We start from the raw sequence: 17,358 nt of genomic DNA, 5'->3' as shown, positions 1-17,358 counted from the left end.
ATAAGAACCACAAATATGATGACCATAAAATAACTCTCCATTGGTCTCAAGGACTCCAGCATACATAAGCTTACTGCAGAGTCAGAAACAAGCATTCAGTAGTCAAGGACTGATGACATTAAAATTAATCTGAAATTACAACAAAGATGGCATAATCATCCCAAGATTCAAATTCAGTCATGGAAATAAAAGGCACTATATAAAAGTATATTTTATTCCAAGGGATCTGAAAATGCTTCACAAGGTATATATAAGTACACCATTGTTTATATCCACCTTCTGCTGGTGAGTCCTTATTAGATGTCTAGTAAATTTTTCAAGCCCTTTTTTATATAGGATATTCTATAACAACATTCTCCCACTGAGCGTTACTACTCCAGAACCTTCCTCAATCCTAAAAGGGGAAGGAAGTGCATGTCATTGATCATCATGACTTGAAAGTGTTTTGACCTATTACACATATATAGAATTGGCAGCTAGATTCTCAGATGCCTGAGATTAGGGCTGTCAAGCAATTAAAAATATTAATTGTAATTAATTGTGCAATAAAAATATTAAATGTGATTAATCACATGGTTAAACAACAATAGAATGGAATTTATTTAAACATTTTTAGATGTTTTCTACATTTTAAAATATATTGATTTCAATTAAAACAGAGAACACAAAGTGTACAGTGCTCATTTTATATTTTTGATTACAAAAAAGAAATATTTCTCAATTCACCTCTTACAAGTACTGTAATGCAATCTCTTTATCATGAAAGCTGGACTTACAAATGTAGAATTATGTACAAAAAAAACCCTGCATTCAAAACTAAAACAATGAAAAACTTCAGAGCCTACAAATCCATTCAATCCTACTTCTTGTTCATCCAGTCACTCAGATAAACAAGTTTGTTTACATTTGGAGGAGATAATGCTGCCCACTTTTTGTTTACGTCACCTGAAAGTGAGAACAGACATTCATATGGCGCTGTTGTGGTCGGTGTTGCAAGATGTTTACATGCCAGATGCGCTGTAGATTCATATGTCCCTTCATGCTTCAACCACCTTTCCAGAGGACATGAGTCCATGCTGATGACAGGCTCTGCTCGATAATGATCCAAAGCAGTGCAAACCGACACATGTTCACATTCATCACATGCCACCAGCAGAAGGTTGAATTTATTTTTTGGAGGTTTGGGTTCTGCAGTTTCCGTGTCAGTGTGCTGCTCTTTTAAGACTTCTGAAAGCATGTTCCACATCTCTTCTGCCTCAGATTTTGGAAGGCACTTCAGATTCTTAAACCTTGGGTCTAGTGCTATAGCTATCTTTAGAAATCTCACATTGGTACCTTCTTTGTGTTTTGTCAAATCTGCAGTTGAAGTGTTCTCAAAATGAACAACATGTGCTGGGTCACCATCTGAGACTGCTATAACATGAAATATATGGCAGAATGCGGGTAAACAGAGCAGGAGACATACTATTCTCCTCCAACTTGTTCAGTCACAAATTTAATTAACGCATTATTTTTTTACCAAGCGTCATCAGCATGAAAGCATGTTCTCTGGAATGGTGGCCAAAGCCTGAAGGGGCTTACAAATGTGGCACGTAAATACCTTGCAATGCCAGCTACAAAAGTGCCATGTGAACGTCTGTTCTCACTTTCGGATGACATTGTAAATAAGCAAAGGGCAGCATTATCTCCCATAAATGTAAACAAACTTGTTTGATTGGCTGAATAAGAAGTAGGACTGAGTGGACTTGTAGGCTCTAAAGTTTTACATTGTTTTGTTTCTGAGTGCAGTTTTGTAACAAAAAAAAAATCTACATTTGTAAGTTGCACTTTCACGATAAAGTGACTGCATTATGATACTTGTATAAGGTGTATTGAAAAATACGATTTCTTTCATCATTTTTACATTTTACTTATAATAAAAATAATATAAAGTGAGTGCTGTACACTTTGTATTCTGTGTTGTAATTTAAATCAATATATTTGAAAATGCAGAAAAACATCCAAAAATACTAAATTTCAATGGGTATTCTATTGTAAATTGCTATTAATTGCAATTAATTTTTTCAGATAACTGCAACAGTTAACTGCGATTAATCGACAGCCCTATCTGAAATGTTAATACTTCTGTCAAAAGGCATGCTGAAAGGACATACTGGTGAAGATTTTCACCAAAAATGTCAAGCCAAAAAACTGTAATAAGAAAGCACACTCATTCAAGTATACAGTCCTACCTGTTTTGTAGTTACAGTTACAGATATTTCACTTACAGTACAGTACAGCACCTAGTGCCACTAACATTAAGATGCCTCTACCCCTCTAACCATTTTCTGAACTGGATCTGTGCTAGGTCCTGCTTCTGATGTCAAAATAGTTGGAACACAATATGAGGAGAAATGTGTAAGAAGGGGAGTAGAGAAGTACTTGAGGACCCTCTTACTTTAAAGTTTTATTTCATTTGCAGGCAATTTTTAAAGCTACTTTCTTTGTATTAAAAAAAAAGTTAATTGGATTAACAAATTATATATCCAAATGAGTAAATTTTTGCTGAACACTAATGATACTTCAAAAACAGATCTCTCTAGCATAAAGTATACAAAAATATGTACAACAGAGACTTCTCACTGACCCCCTCTAAGATTTTAGGGAAAGGAGAGGATTCTGTACAGACTGATAAGATCCAATCAACTGTAACTACATCATCTTCATACATAACTCGCCCACTCTAAAAAAAGAAGTTTACTTAAATAAAAGGCATTGTAATGGCTTGTTTTAAACTAGGGGTGGCCAACCCGTGGCTCCGAAGCCACATGCAGCTCTTCAGAAGTTAATATGCATCTCCTTGTACAGGCACCGACTCTGCGGCTGGAGCGACAGGCGCCAACTTTCCAATGTACCGGGCAGTGCTCACTGTTCAACTCCTGCCTCTGCCACAGGCCCTACCCCTACTCCACCCTTTCCCACCCCTGAAGAACCCTTGCTTCTCCCCTCGTTCCCCTCACCTCGAGCCTCCTGCATGCCACAAAACAGCTGATCGGGAGGTGCAGGAGGGAGGGGGAGACACTGATCGGCTGGGCTGCCAGTGGACAGGAGGCGCTGGGAGCCTGGGGGTGGGGGTGTGAGCTGATGCAGGATGTGGAAGTAATACTGTGGCTCTTTGGCAATGTACATTGGTAAATTCTGGCTCCTTCTTAGGCTCAGGTTGACCACCCCTGTTTTAAACTATAAACCCATTAAATCACATAAAAATTAATTGTCACTTACATTTACTTTTTAGGGTTGCCTTCTTTTTTTTTTTTTTTGGTTTGGTAATAAAGTCATAGAAGCTAGAAAATTTGTTTCCCTGTCAGTACATCCCTTTCTCATTTCCCATTTTCTTATACTTTGAGAGATTAATTTAATATGGCTTTTTAAATTACCCCAATTTTAAAAGCACTGGATGTCAAAACACAATACTGTGCACCATCATGATGGATTATGACCTTGACCCTGCAAGCACTCCATGCAGACAGATCCCTCAACCTGCCTGGAGCCCCAGGGAAGTTAGTAGGAGGCTACCCAAATGAAGAGGTCTGTCAATCTGATTTGGGAATAATAAACCAAATACATCCCAGGTGTCGCTGAGTTAAATGGAGTTATAGGAGGGTTGAGTTTGGCTGTTTCTATTTTCTGGTGGAATGGAAGATTAGAGCATGTGAAAATACAGATTCCTTTCTGCCTAGTTAATTTAAAAGGAAACTATCAAATTACAAATCCTACTCTGAGAATGTTTTCCCAACCATTATTAAAGTAACAAAGACAACAGTAACACAGATTAACAAAAAAATAGCTTCTCATTCCCCCACCTCCCCTGCTTGGCTTACTTTGTGCACTGGACAGCTCTTTATATAGTTGGTTTCATTATTTCATTGTCACCATTTTCCAGCTTTATGTGGGCTCTTACTCAATAGCATGGGAAAGAAAAACATTTTTAAAAAATGGAAAATATGGCTGCAACGCCCAAAACTGGCCAGTTCAGGTTTATCACCAGAAGCTACTTTTGACTTATTTTTTTAATTGAATTAATTTCAAACTGATGGTGAGTCAATATTTATGGTAAATTTTGACCCCAAAATTTTGTCACTCTCTCTTCACAGATGGGGTTTCCAACCTAAATAGAAGAGATATTCTCAGTATTTTTCCACATCTAGTGAGAAAGATATTCTCTCTGAGAATCATCTTTGAAACATAAACCCATTAAGAAACCAACAATTTCTAACCCTGTGGCTGCAAAGAAAAAGCACCAAACATTCATCAACCAATGCAGGATTGCCTTCCTAACTCAGAAGAACTCCAGTCCATCCGTTGCTGCTCAAAGCTTTTCCTAATTTCAACAGTTAAAACTGACCAGATTCTTGTCTGTTTTCATTTCTAACAGTCAGAAGGGCAGCAGTGAAACTGTCAAGAAGGAGCAAAGCTGAACTCTGCTGCAGACTGGGAAGACTACGATGCAGAAGAAGAGGCAAGGATTGCTGCTACTCAGCAGCACCCTGCTCCCTCTGAATTAGTGACAAAATTCTCACACTGACTTCACTAGTGCAAGATCTAGACCTACAGAGGAGTACTCAAAAATGTGGAGGAAGGGTAGAGGAATCGAGAACCTCACTCAAATTTGTACCAGCCAGGTGGCTCTGAACTTCGGTGGGAAAAGGGGGGAAGAAGGGAGGAGGAAGCTCCTTCCTTCCACACAAGTGGGGGTGAGAGCTTCCAGTTTATCAGACACTTATTAGTCAGACACAGATATGAAACATGGAGCCATGAGCACTGTTTAGGGATAGCATAGTGTTAGAAATCCCAGTACAAACACTTTCTGAGCCGCTAGGGGGCTGGAGATGGATTCTCCAGGCAGTGGACGCAATGTCAATCATTCACATCCATCTGTGGCTAACAGATTTTATACTCTGACCATTTATTGTCTCATAAAATTTGAAAGCTTCATGTGTGGATGCATGGGTGACTGTGGATGGAAAAGATTTTTGGGATAAAGTGGGAAAAAGAAGTATGGTATAAATAGATACCAGGAGGAAAAGCAAAAATAATATGAGAGAAGTGAGCACACAAGGCAGAGAAAGGGATAAGTAAGAGCGTAGAAAGACAAAAGGAATATATACAACATGATCTAATAATATAGGAAAAAAGAAAAACTGCAATTGAGACAGAAAAAGCGAGGAAGTACAAGCAAAGAAGGAAGGAGGTAGTAAATAGATGTAACTTAATATTTCAACTTTGATCAGAGCAAACTAGGATTAACAAGTTTCAGAGTAGCAGCCATGTTAGTCTGTATCTGCAAAAAGAACAGGAGTACTTGTGGCACCTTAGAGACTAACAAATTTATTTCAATAAATTTATTAGTCTCTTAGGATTAACAAGTTGCAAGAGCTTATCCAAGTGCCTTATAACAAAATTTCTTCAGGTGAACTGTCTCATTCTTAGTCTAAGCCTCTAAGGGTATGTCTACAGTGCAGCTACCCACAGTTGGCCCATCTCAGCTGACTTGGGCTTGCAGGGTTCCGGCTAAAGTGCTCTTCAGTAGCGATACAGAAATTCAGGCTCAGGGACCCGGGGGGAGAGGTTAACACCCCCTGCTGTCTGGCTGCTTACCCTGCCACATCTACAAGCAAAGGGAAAGGGAGTTTCAAACTTCCTGAGGTTTGCAGGGGGAGGGGCAGACGTCCCTTTACCTGGCAGCAGAGATGCTGGCCAGAGTGGTCACTTTTGAAACTGTGGGATATCCTTCGGAGGCCAAAAGGTGTTTACACTGGTAGAACGTGTCTTCACTTTCACAACAGTGCAAAAAGAACAGTGGTAAGAGCTGTATGCTTCTCGTGAAGGTGGTTTTCTTTCGCAGTGAAACTTCTGAGTTTCACCACAAAAAGTCATTAACAAGTGTAGACACTCCCATGGTTCTAGTGCAAAAAAAGGGATATTTTGCGCTTTAAATGGCAAGTGTAGATGTAGCCTAAAATGGAGATTTACTGACATCTGTGGGTTTAAGTTTTCAATCTTAACTTTGAATTAATGTTTTGTAAACACATTTTCTTGTTTTGGAAACAGAAAAAAGTGACTGGCATTTAAAAAAAATAAATCAACTTTCCCACAAAATACACAATGCACAAACAATCCTGCCTGCCCATCTTCCATCCAACGACAAATGCAAATTTCCAATAAGTAGACGAGGAAAGGGGAGAAGTCTGCTAAGCACACATAGAAGAGGATCTATAGGAAATGGTTTTTTTTAAAGAGAAGTTTTAAGGTTGTGTGAATAAGTGGTTTAAGAACAGAGTGCTGAAGCAGTAGCAACTCCAAATTATATACAGGAAGAGGCAACAAGCAGGTCAACATGTCTGCTTGGACATAAGGAGTGAAGTGAAATACTGTTGTTTACAGCTATTACATATGATTGTGGAGGACAAAAAACAGATGGCTAGGACTCTTGTTCCTTGAAAATGTTAAGTAATAGTGTTGCCAAGGGGTAATGCGATCAAACTTGTACAGCTAGACAGAAAGGATGAACGAACGAACTAAAAGTTTCTGTGAAAATGCAGAATTGCATATAAAGGCATGATATGCAGTAACCAGATGAAGATTAGCTTTAAGAAATCCAGGAAATCAGGAGAGATTGTGGTAACGCTTAGGGTATGTCTACATCTACAATTTTGCAGCGCTGGTTGTTACAGCTGTATTAGTACAGCTGTATAGGGCCAGCGCTGCAGAGTGGCCACACTTACAGCAACCAGCGCTGCAAGTGGTGTTAGATGTGGCCACACTGCAGCGCTGTTGGGACGGCTTCAAGGGGGGGTTCGGGGAACGCGAGAGCAAACCGCAGGGAAGGAGACCTGCTTGCACGGGGGTTCGGGGAACGCGAGAGCAAACCGGGGAAGGAGACCTGCTTCCCCGCGGTTTGCTCTCGCGTTCCCCGAACCCCCCTGCAAACGGCAGGGAAGGAGATCTGCTTGCACGGGGGTTCAGGGAACGCGAGAGCAAACCGGGGAAGGAGACCTGCTTCCCCGCGGTTTGCTCTCGCGTTCCCCGAACCCCCCTGCAAACCGCAGGGAAGGAGACCTGCTTGCTCGGGGGTTCGGGGAACGCGAGAGCAAACCGGGAAGGAGACCTGCTTGATTACCAGAGAGGGCTTCCTCAGGTATGCTGGGATACTGCTTATTCCACGGAGGGTCAAGAAAAGCGCTGGTAAGTGTCTACACTTGATTACCAGCGCTGGATCACCAGCGCTGGATCCTCTACACCCGAGACAAAACGGGAGTACGGCCAGCGCTGCAAACAGGGAGTTGCAGCGCTGGTGATGCCCTGCAGATGTGTACACCTCCTAAGTTGCAGCGCTGTAACCCCCTCACCAGCGCTGCAACTTGTGATGTAGACAAGCCCTCAGACTATCAGCTCTTCAGGGAAGGGACTATGCCTACACATGTGTTTTATACAACAACGTTGTATGACCCGATTCTCTGGGTACAACCATTATAAAATATAAAACCACTTAATTAAATAATAGAACTAGTAATGATAAGAAGTGTAGTTTAGTTTGTTACAATCAATCTTTTTCAAAATTGTTATCTCAGAGGACTAAAGAGTGAAAAACATAAAATGTGGATCATTACCTAATATGGAGTGTGCCCAATTTTACCCTACACTAGGGAGAAATCCTCAAAGCTAAGGGACCACTGAAGTACAGAGAAGCTGGATGCAGTGATTTTACCAAAAGAGGAGGTGGGGGCAGAGGGGAGATCATATGTTCTATAAGAACAAATGACGGAGCTAAGACTCTACAAATTCTCAATTTACTTGCTTATCATGGACCAGTGCTACTGGTAAGAATGCTCACAGTAAAAGTCTCTCTAAAATGGGTACATAAAGCAAATAACTGCATTGTAGAGTGAACTATTGGAGCTCTTGCAATCTTCTTCTGAAAAACAAGAGTTCCTCCTCTCAAATTTGGTAGAATTTAGGAAAACTTAGGACACACCTAATGTTGCAGCTTGCTTTGATTAGCCATTACTTTTATCTTATCTTTCATCCTTTCCTGACCCATCCCACTCTCTAGCCCAATAAATGTTCCACAGTCTATAAATACTTGGGGAGGAAGAGGTGAGAGAGAACAATTTTATAGTCCAGTAGTTAGGGCATCCACCCAGGAGACCCAGGAGCCATTGCCCCTGCTCTGACGAGTCTATTTGCAGAGAGTGAAACACCTGCAGCAGGAGAAATTAAGAGTCTGTCTACACTACAATAGAAACAGCCGTGGCTGGCAAAGGTCAGCTGACTGGGCTTACGGAACTCGGGCTGCAGACTATAAAACTGAAATGTAAATGGTAGGGCTCCAGGTGAAGCCCAGGTTCTGGGACCTTCCTCCCTCACGGGTCTCAGAGCCCAGGCTCCAGCTAGAGCCTGAATGGCTACACTGCAGCCTGGGTCAGCTGACCTGAGCTAGTCACAGGTGTTTTATTGCCATGTAGACATATCCTTAAGGAGCCTCATATCAGAATATCCCATAGCTCAGTGGTTACAGCACCTTCCTGAGGTGGTTGGGAGACTTGAGTTCAAAGCCTCTCTCCCTCTCCAGCAGATGAGGGAAATTGAACCTGGGGCTTCAACATCCCAGGCAAGTGCTTTACCAACTGGGTTAAAAGTTATAAGGTGGGCAACACCACTTCCACCAGCTAGATTTCGAATGTGATCCAATCCAGTAAGCAGCCAAACACTGATCTTCCCTGGTTAGCAAACAGTTCTGGAGTTTAGGAGACTGAACAAGTATCTCCAGCCTAAAGTGAGGCAGCAGTGCACGTGCTCAGACGCAGAAACTTAGGTGTTTTGAGAACTTTCACTCCGAAAACTGAAGTGCTAAATGAGTTTAGGCACCTACAGGGTTCGGTGGGAGTTTTGTGAATCGCAGTGGAGCCTGAAACTGGGACTTAGCTGCCTAAATCCCTTGTCAAGTATCAGAGAGGTGGCTGTGTTAGTCTGGATCTGTAAAAGCAGCAAAGAATCCTGTGGCACCTTATAGACTAACAGATGTTTTGGAGCACGAGCTTTCATGGGTGAATACCCACTTCATCGGATGCATGCTAAATCCCTTGTGAATCCAGGCCTGAATCATTAGTCATTCTAATTCTATCTCAGACTCAGGACATTGCCCATGGTTAGCCAAGGTCTATGATGTCCAATCTATTCCTAGTCACTTCATAAGTCAGTAGACCTTTGTTTTTCCTTTAGAGAAACAAAGCTCCTGTACAATTAAATGATCATGTCCTAATTGTTTAAAACTATAGTTCAAACTGTGGAATGCAAAGCTCCGAAGAATCACATAATGCCTCTAGAAACACCTGCTGATGTTAGAAGGAAGAGAAGCCAACCCACCTCCATGGGATTGCTGTTGTCAATAAAAGAGCTTAGATGCCTCCATGAAGAATTAAACCAAGTATGTGCCAGCATAACAGGTACTTAAGAGCTACTGAGGGTCTATCTTGTCTATGAAAAGTGGTTGAGTATAGGTCAGGTTTAGCTAACACATATTAACTAAGCCTGAGCTAAACATAACCTTTTTCCTAGCATAGATAACACATTTAGCACGATTTTAGCTGGTCATGGAGTAGCCTCGGCTAAAACGCAAACAGATAAAACTCTGGTTTAAAGAGATACCATGAACTTACATGTGCACGCGCGCGCGCACACATACACACACAGAGACACTTACTTTCACTGTGAATTTTTCCCTACTGTATCACAATATTTTTATTGCTACAAGATGAGTAGCAAAAATGACAAAAATAAGTCCTCTGTTCTCCAATTGTCATTATTCAGTTTGTTTACTTTGTGCATTTGAAAACACTTGGGTATAACCTACTTCCCCTGTACATCAGTTTCTCTTAATTGTGTGTGTGGGGGGTCTTCCACACAGCATAAGGGAGAATACTTATAAAAAGCTGGAAAGTGTGATTGTAAAAAATTGAAAGGAAAGTTTTGTACCCAAAACAAGATTTAACTTTTTTTGGAAATTGGCAAAAGTTCAAGTGGATAGTGTATCCTTAACAAAAAAGTCAAAAGAACTCAGAAAAACATATTTGAAAAAGCCTTCTGTTATTTTAATTTCAAGCATTCCAAAATAATCCTTTCACTGAAGGCAAAAACTGAAAGTGGAAGAATTCTTCTTAGCAAAGTCAACTACCAAACGCAATGATTAATCCTGCACATTTCCCAATGCGGATGCAAATTTTTACATTACAAAAGGGTGGACAAAGATTCTCAACTAGAGACATTAATCCAACCACTGTATTTGGAGGTCAGAAAAATCATGGGATTTCATGCACAGATGAGGAGGAGTAAGTTATGCTTGTTCACAAATGAGGGCTTGTCTACACTTACACTGGCGCAGCTGTGCTGTTGTAGCACCTAGTGAAAACACTACCTATGCCAACAAGAGAGCTCTACCTACACCGGGAGTTAGGCTGGTATATTTTCATCACTCAGGAGTGTGGATTTTCCACACCCCGGAGCAACACAGTTATATCGATATAGGTTTGTAGTGTGGACCACGTCTGAGGGCTAGTCTACATTATGGTACTATATTGCTGTGGCGCATCTAGCGAAGATGGGCTATGACCATGGGAGAATGCTCTTCCGTCGGCAAAATTACTCCACCACAGTGAGAGGCAGATGCTATATTGGCAGGAGAGCGTCTCCCGCTGACATACCGTAGCGTGGACATCACTTTAAGTGTATACAATTTACGTCACTCAGAGGGATGGCTTTTTCACACCTCTGAGCAACATAAGCTACATTGACTTAAGCGGTAATGTAGACACGCCTTAAGTGTCCAAAATTGGACTACTCAGATTAGCTGACTTTTAGTCATTCAGTGCTTTTAAAAGCACCTCAAAATTAAAGAATAATATTCATTTTAATATATAAAAAAGTTAAATGACATTTTAAAAAGGCATTTCCAAAATATCCTATATTTGAGCACACACTATAATCGTGAGGTATTATTTAAGACAAACATACATACATCGAAGTTTTACAAACATAGGCAAGGCAATTTTTTTTAAAAATTGAGTACAAAGTTTGAGTTATTTAAATTAGGAAGTAAGCTAAAGAATAAAGACAAAAAGGTTAAAATAGTATTTTATAATAAATTAGTATTGAGTTTTATAAACTATATAAAAGATTGAAAATTCTTTTCCAACAGTTCTTTATATATTCATTTTCAAATGTTTAAACAAAAATAACTCCCAATGAGTTTGAATAAAAGTATTTTGTATGCTATTTACTACTTTATTAAAATCATTTTAACAATGCACAAATCCTCACTTACCATGAATCTACTTATACAGCAATACTTAGCAACTGAATCAATCCTTTGCCATGGCAGTAAGTAACGCAATATTTCGTATCAACATGTCTCCAAACTTTAGTTTAAGTTATTAAAATACTGTGCCCTTCTACAATGTATGGTACTTGACACAAAACACACAGTGCTAAAAACGGAACTTTGTCAACTAGAGGTAGAAGCTTCTTCAGAAAGATATTGGTAGTGTGACCAGTGTGTTAATTTTAGCAAACAACAAAATACTATGGTGAAGCTGTGCCAGGTTGTACAGGTTCTGAGAACAATTGTAGAAATTCCCCCAGTACACCTGATTTCTCCCCTTTCCCTCCTGGGACTGAAACTAAATTATACAAATGGCAGGCATCATCTGCTCAGCACCAAAAAATACTGCAAATGAACTGACTATTCCATTCTAACCCAGCATTTTCTTTTACAATAGCAACAACTTACAACATTTTTCACAAGTGCCAACACCAATGCAGCTTTTTCAATTAGCTTGACTAGAGTACTGAGATGAATTTTGTTGACATCCTCCATTTAAAGACTTCGCTCTTCAACACTTGTGTCTGCAGGGTACATATGTATATTCAACACTCTCTCCGCTCTCCCAAAAAAATAGCCATGCACAAACCTTAAAGCTTGCTAAGTGACAACAACTTAGTTTCTTATGATTTACACAAAACCCAAACACTTAAAAGCAAGGATATAAATAGTTAAGGACAAAAATATATATATCACTGGTTTCAGAGTAGCAGCCATGTTAGTCTGTATCTGCAAAAAGAACAAGAGTACTTGTGGCACCGTAGAAACTAAAATTTGAGCATAAGCTTTTGTGGGCTACAGCCAGAGGTGAAAGTAAGCCAGTACTAAGAGCCAGTGCGCCGTGACGGACCGCACCGGCGTCCGCAGCAGGGATTTAAAGGGCTGGGGCCGGGATTTAAAGGTCTCAGAGCTCCCCGACGCTGCGGGCAGCCCAGAGCCCTTTAAATCTCGCCAGCAGCTCCGGCGGCCGGGCTGAGACCGGGATTTAAAGGGCTCAGAGCTCCCCGACGCTGCAGGCAGCCCAGAGCCCTTTGAATCCCGCCCGCGGCTCCGGTGGCCAGGCTGGGGCCGGATTTAAAGGGCTAAAAGTTTTAGCAACTCTGCATATACATAGTACATCTGAAGAGCTCAGGGCATTTTACAAGTGTGCATAAGCATTATTAGTTTGATCTCAAAACTGCATGAGAAGCACTGTAGCATAATGCTTAAGCCAAGTTTTTTGGGCATTAGACGTGTAGGTTTGTTCAGAGCTCCTCCATAAACTTCCTTAGGTGTTTGGACAATTATCCTTCTGTTCTTCAGACACTCATCTGTAACAGACTTGTGCAACTCCCCCCTCAGGCCAGAGGGCAGTTGAAGGGAATGTGTGAGAAGAAAAGTAATTTTATCATATCCTGTTTCTTTTGGGTTTGAAAAGTAGACCAAGACACTGCAAATGTCAATGATGAAATTATCCATCATCAAGGTTTACTTCTCACATCTGTCAACTTCAATGACAGAACAGTGTCTAGTTTTCAACCAACAGCAATTTTTAAAACACTGTACTATCCCTACCCTTTAAGGCTACCTCTTGTTAAAACTTATTTGTGTCAAATTTTGTACTGTAATGTTATTTTGTTGGGAAGACAGAGGAACACTATAAAATATTACACATTTTACAAAAAAATTCAAAATCAAGACATCTTACTCTTTATCTCATGAGAATTTCTCTCATATACCATGTATTTTGCTTTTGCATTTCGTTTTGTTTATTTGCAAGAAAGATCACAATCAACCACAGTGAACCTCTACATATGTGCTGGGAGGTGCAATTCCCAGCTCATGCAGACATACCCATGATAGCTCTCCTTGAGCTAACATGTTAAAAATACCGCTATAGCCAGCGTAGCAAAGGCAGCAGCTTCAGCTAGCAGCTCAAATGCTGACCTCCTGGGAATGTACTCAGGAGGCTAGCAGGAGCCTTTGGAAACAATGCAATTCTGGACAGCCATTAAATCACTGCCGTACTTCAAGTAATTTTGTTACCTAATCCATTAAGAATTGTTTCAAGTAACAGGCAATGGCAACAAATTCCACTCTTTAAAAATGCCAAATACTGAAAAACCATTTAGAAATAAAAAAAATCCAACTGCTAACTTGAGCTAATTTAAGGTGTATGTGCGGAGGGGAAGTATTTATTGTTAGAAACAACAGTACTTCAATATTTGAAGGCATTTTTTTTGCCATTTGCTGCTGCATCACTAATGATGTGGCAACACACCAGTGGGAAGTCCCAACATTTCTACAGTCAAGCAGTACATACTATCCTGTAAATAAACACAAATCTATTATACTGCATATACTGTAAGCTCCTTGAGGCAGGAACTGCCTTTACTTTATGTGGTCTTGGGCAGAACAGAGCATGCTGTCAACTCTAAAAGCGTAACAGAAGAATGTGATTAACATATCCTATCAGACACAGTGTAGTAGCGTAAATGCAGATTTTATTTTAGTATTATAGCCCCCAGGAGCCTCAGTCATAAACCTGGATTCTATTGTGCTATGTATGCACTGTATAAACACAGAACAAAAAGATGGTCCCTGCCTAAGTTGCCTGGTTGAAATCTAACTGTACAAAGTAATACTGGACTGTCATTTTCTTCTTTGGATGTAAAAAGAAGTCTCCTTCAGTAACATTTTTAAGTTTGGTTTGGTAGAGCAGTGGTTCTTAAGCTGGAGGTCTGGACCCCACAGGGGCTCATGAGGTTATTACAGGGGGGTCGCGAGCTGTCAGCTTCCACCCCAAACCTCGCTTTACCTCCAGCATTTATAATGGTATTAAATATATTAAAAAAGTGTTCTTAATTTATAAGGGAGAGTCACACTCAGAGGATTGCTATGTGAAAGGGGTCACCAGAAAAAAAGTTTGAAAGCCACAGGGCTAGAGGCTAGGAGGAAGAGCATAGTTATAATTTACACTACTTATTCTAGCATTACTTTGTAAACTACTGTATTCAGTTTCAGATACCAAAGAAATAATATCTGCTTTTACTGCCTTATCACCATAACCTTGGCATATAAAACAAACATGGAAGCGATGCTGAGAATACCTTTGTTTACTATGAACTCTGCAAATATAATTATTCCAAATTAGCAAACAATTTTCAGTAATATATCTTCAGCTCACAATGATTCTCCTAACAGTTTGTATATGCTTTATTGTTTTGTTCCGTCATAATTTGTCAAACTGTAAATTAGGGTTCTGACCTTGCAATGAGATCAGCACCTTCGCAATTCTCTGGGGACTTAATGTTTTCTGCAGTTTTAGAATATTTGACCAATATTTTCCCTTCTATCTCACTCCAAAGGAGAAAGTATCTACTACAGGTTAGACAAATACCTTAGGCCAATTTTGAAAACTCCATTCATAAAAAGAGATGACATAGAACTTCAGATACCAAGAGTATTTATTTGAAGTTAGAAAGGAGGTGATCACCTAGCGTGGACAACAACAAGCAACATGCAGCATATTTACTTGCACTCCACCCAAGCTACAATCAAAGGACCTGTTGGCAGAGCACTGCTTGTCTGATTTTGGAGTCTAGATCTCATTCCTAAGTGATATTTAGGCATTTAGGAGCATACTCCTGTTGACTATAAGTGGTTCCTAAGTGTCAAAAGCCTGTATGAAAATGAGAAGGACAGTCACATTTAGCACTACAGTGTCTCTTTAGATATCCAGAAACCTAAAAGCATCTTTAAAACGTGTTATGGAAATGTAATACCATCTGTTTGACAAAACCTGGTACCTTTTCATAGGCTAAGAAAACAAGTCTTACAATCCTCCCCATATTAGATGGGTAAAAGTTCACACACAAAACTTTTGTGTATACTATTTACAGTGTTCTTCAAAACCATCAGAGGGGATCTGGATAATGTTTATAAATGGCTGACACACAAACAAGGACTCTGTTTCGGTGTGAAACATTAATAAAAGTGACCTGTTATTAAGTAATTTTACAATTTTATTAAAGCGAATGTTAAAAAATTAGTACACAGGTTAAGAAAAGAGTGTCTACACAAATACTCCAGCATTTATCTAGTATACTGAGGGGGGTGGGGGGAGTAAAGACAAACACATACAGCCCAGCAACTTCTGGACTGAGTTGGACCAGGTCCAATTTCTTACAGCAACCTACAGCTCAAGAACAGCAGGAAGCATTTATTCCAGGTCTGAACCATTTGACACCAGTAGCTTAGCTGTAACCCTCCTGTGCTGTATAAACAAGCCCTGCGGTGCCACGGATGGTGGGGAGGAGGGTGCAGCTCCGGCAGGCAGGGAGCGATGCTGTACGGAGCCATGTGCATTGCGAAGTCTCCCGCAGGGCTGTGCCCGAACAGCGGAGCGTTCACCTGTGGAGCGGGCAGGGATGCCACAGCCTGCACCTGTCCCCGCACCCGGCTCGCAGGGCCGCTCGCCACCCCGGAGGCAGCTGGGGCGGGTCCCCGCGCTGCACCCCGGCGGGACCCACCCCCTCTGCGTCCCGAGGCGGTGACAGGGCGCAGCCCCGCCAACCCTTGGCCCCGCGGTAAGGGAAACGGGCCTCTCCCGTCGGCGCAGCCGCCCCCGCTCCTGCTCCCGGCCCGGCCCCCAGGCCAAGGCAGCCGCAGCCAGCGCCCTCCACCCCCGCCCCGGCGGCCGCGCCACCCGCACAGCAGCCGGCTGGGAGCGGACAACGGGCGGCGGCCGCGCCACCCACAGCCCGCCCCGCGGGTGGCGGGAGCCCGGGGCGCGGCGGCCTCACCTCGGGGTGCAGGATGGGGACGCAGCCCGCTTCTTTCTCGTACTCATCCAGAGGCGCCGCCATCTTGGTGCGAGCCCGCCGCCCGCTGCATGCTGGGTAGCGCGCTGGGGAGGGGGCAGCCCCGAGAGGGGATGCTGCGCTGTGGGAGGGGCCCCGGGCGGGCTCCGTGCAAGGATATTGTGTGCCTGTGAAAGTCCCATCTTGTGCACCTCCGGAGCATCGCTTATTAGACACTTTCAGAAATGACTAGTGCGTAATATGGCATTGGGCATTAGCATTAATACACGTTATTGACTCCTATCTACTCTGGGGACACCAGGACCCAACCACGAGCCACACTATCAAGGGTTCATTCACCTGCACATCTACCAACCTGATATATGCCAGCAATGCCCCTCTGCCATGTACATTGGCCAAACCGGACAGTCCCTATGCAAAAGAATAAACGGACACAAATCGGATATCAGGAATGGTAACAGACAAAAGCCATTAGGCCAACACTTCAACCTCCCTGGTCATTCTATAACAGATTTAAAAGTCACTTTTCTTGAACAACAACAAAAAATTCAGAAACAGACTTCAAAGAGAAACAGCAGAACTAAAATTCATTTGCAAATTTAACACCATTGATTTGGGCTTGAATAGGGACTGGGAGTGGCTGGCTCATTACAAAAGCAGCTTTGCCTTTTCTGGAATTGACACCTCCTCATCTGTTATTGGGAATGGACTACATCCACCCTGACTGAATTGGTCCTGCCAACACTGGTTCTCCACTTGTGAGGTAATTCCCGTCTCTTCATGTGTCAGTATACAATGCCTGCATCTGTAACTTTCACTCCATGCATCTGAAGAAGTGAGGTTTTTTACCCACGAAAGCTAATGCCTAAATAAATCTGTTAGTCTTTAATGTGCCACCGTACTCCTTGTTGTTTTTATAAAATTAGAATGGCAGATACTGGAGGATCAGGTTTGGTGGGGAAGGGAAGCAGACTAGGTTTAGTCAGTGGGGATTTGGGTTGGCTGGGGATTGCAAGGGGAGCAGACCAGATTTGGTCACTGGGAGGATCAGGTTTAGCTGGGGAGGTGAAGGGAAGCAGACTGGATTTGGTCAGTGATGGTTTGAGTTGGCCGGGAGGAGAAGGAAGCAGAATGGCTTCG

General features: G+C 41.8%; 1 protein-coding gene across 1 annotated transcript in view; it reads right to left on the bottom strand.

Moving 5' to 3' along the window:
* The window catches only part of ZDHHC17 (zinc finger DHHC-type palmitoyltransferase 17), a 138,369-nt gene extending 122,086 nt beyond the window's left edge, over window positions 1-16,283 (bottom strand). Inside the window, exon 1 of the mRNA XM_050935455.1 lies at window positions 16,201-16,283. Within this exon, the coding sequence (XP_050791412.1) occupies window positions 16,201-16,263 (63 nt within the window). The 5' untranslated portion in view covers window positions 16,264-16,283. The remainder of the gene's footprint in view (window positions 1-16,200) is intronic.
* Window positions 16,284-17,358: the final 1,075 nt, after the last annotated feature.

This window comes from Gopherus flavomarginatus, chromosome 1 (assembly GCF_025201925.1).
Source record: "Gopherus flavomarginatus isolate rGopFla2 chromosome 1, rGopFla2.mat.asm, whole genome shotgun sequence".
Classification (NCBI taxonomy): domain Eukaryota; kingdom Metazoa; phylum Chordata; order Testudines; family Testudinidae; genus Gopherus; species Gopherus flavomarginatus.
Note: the sequence above shows the minus strand (reverse complement) of the source record. Positions and strands in the feature narration are given on the sequence as shown.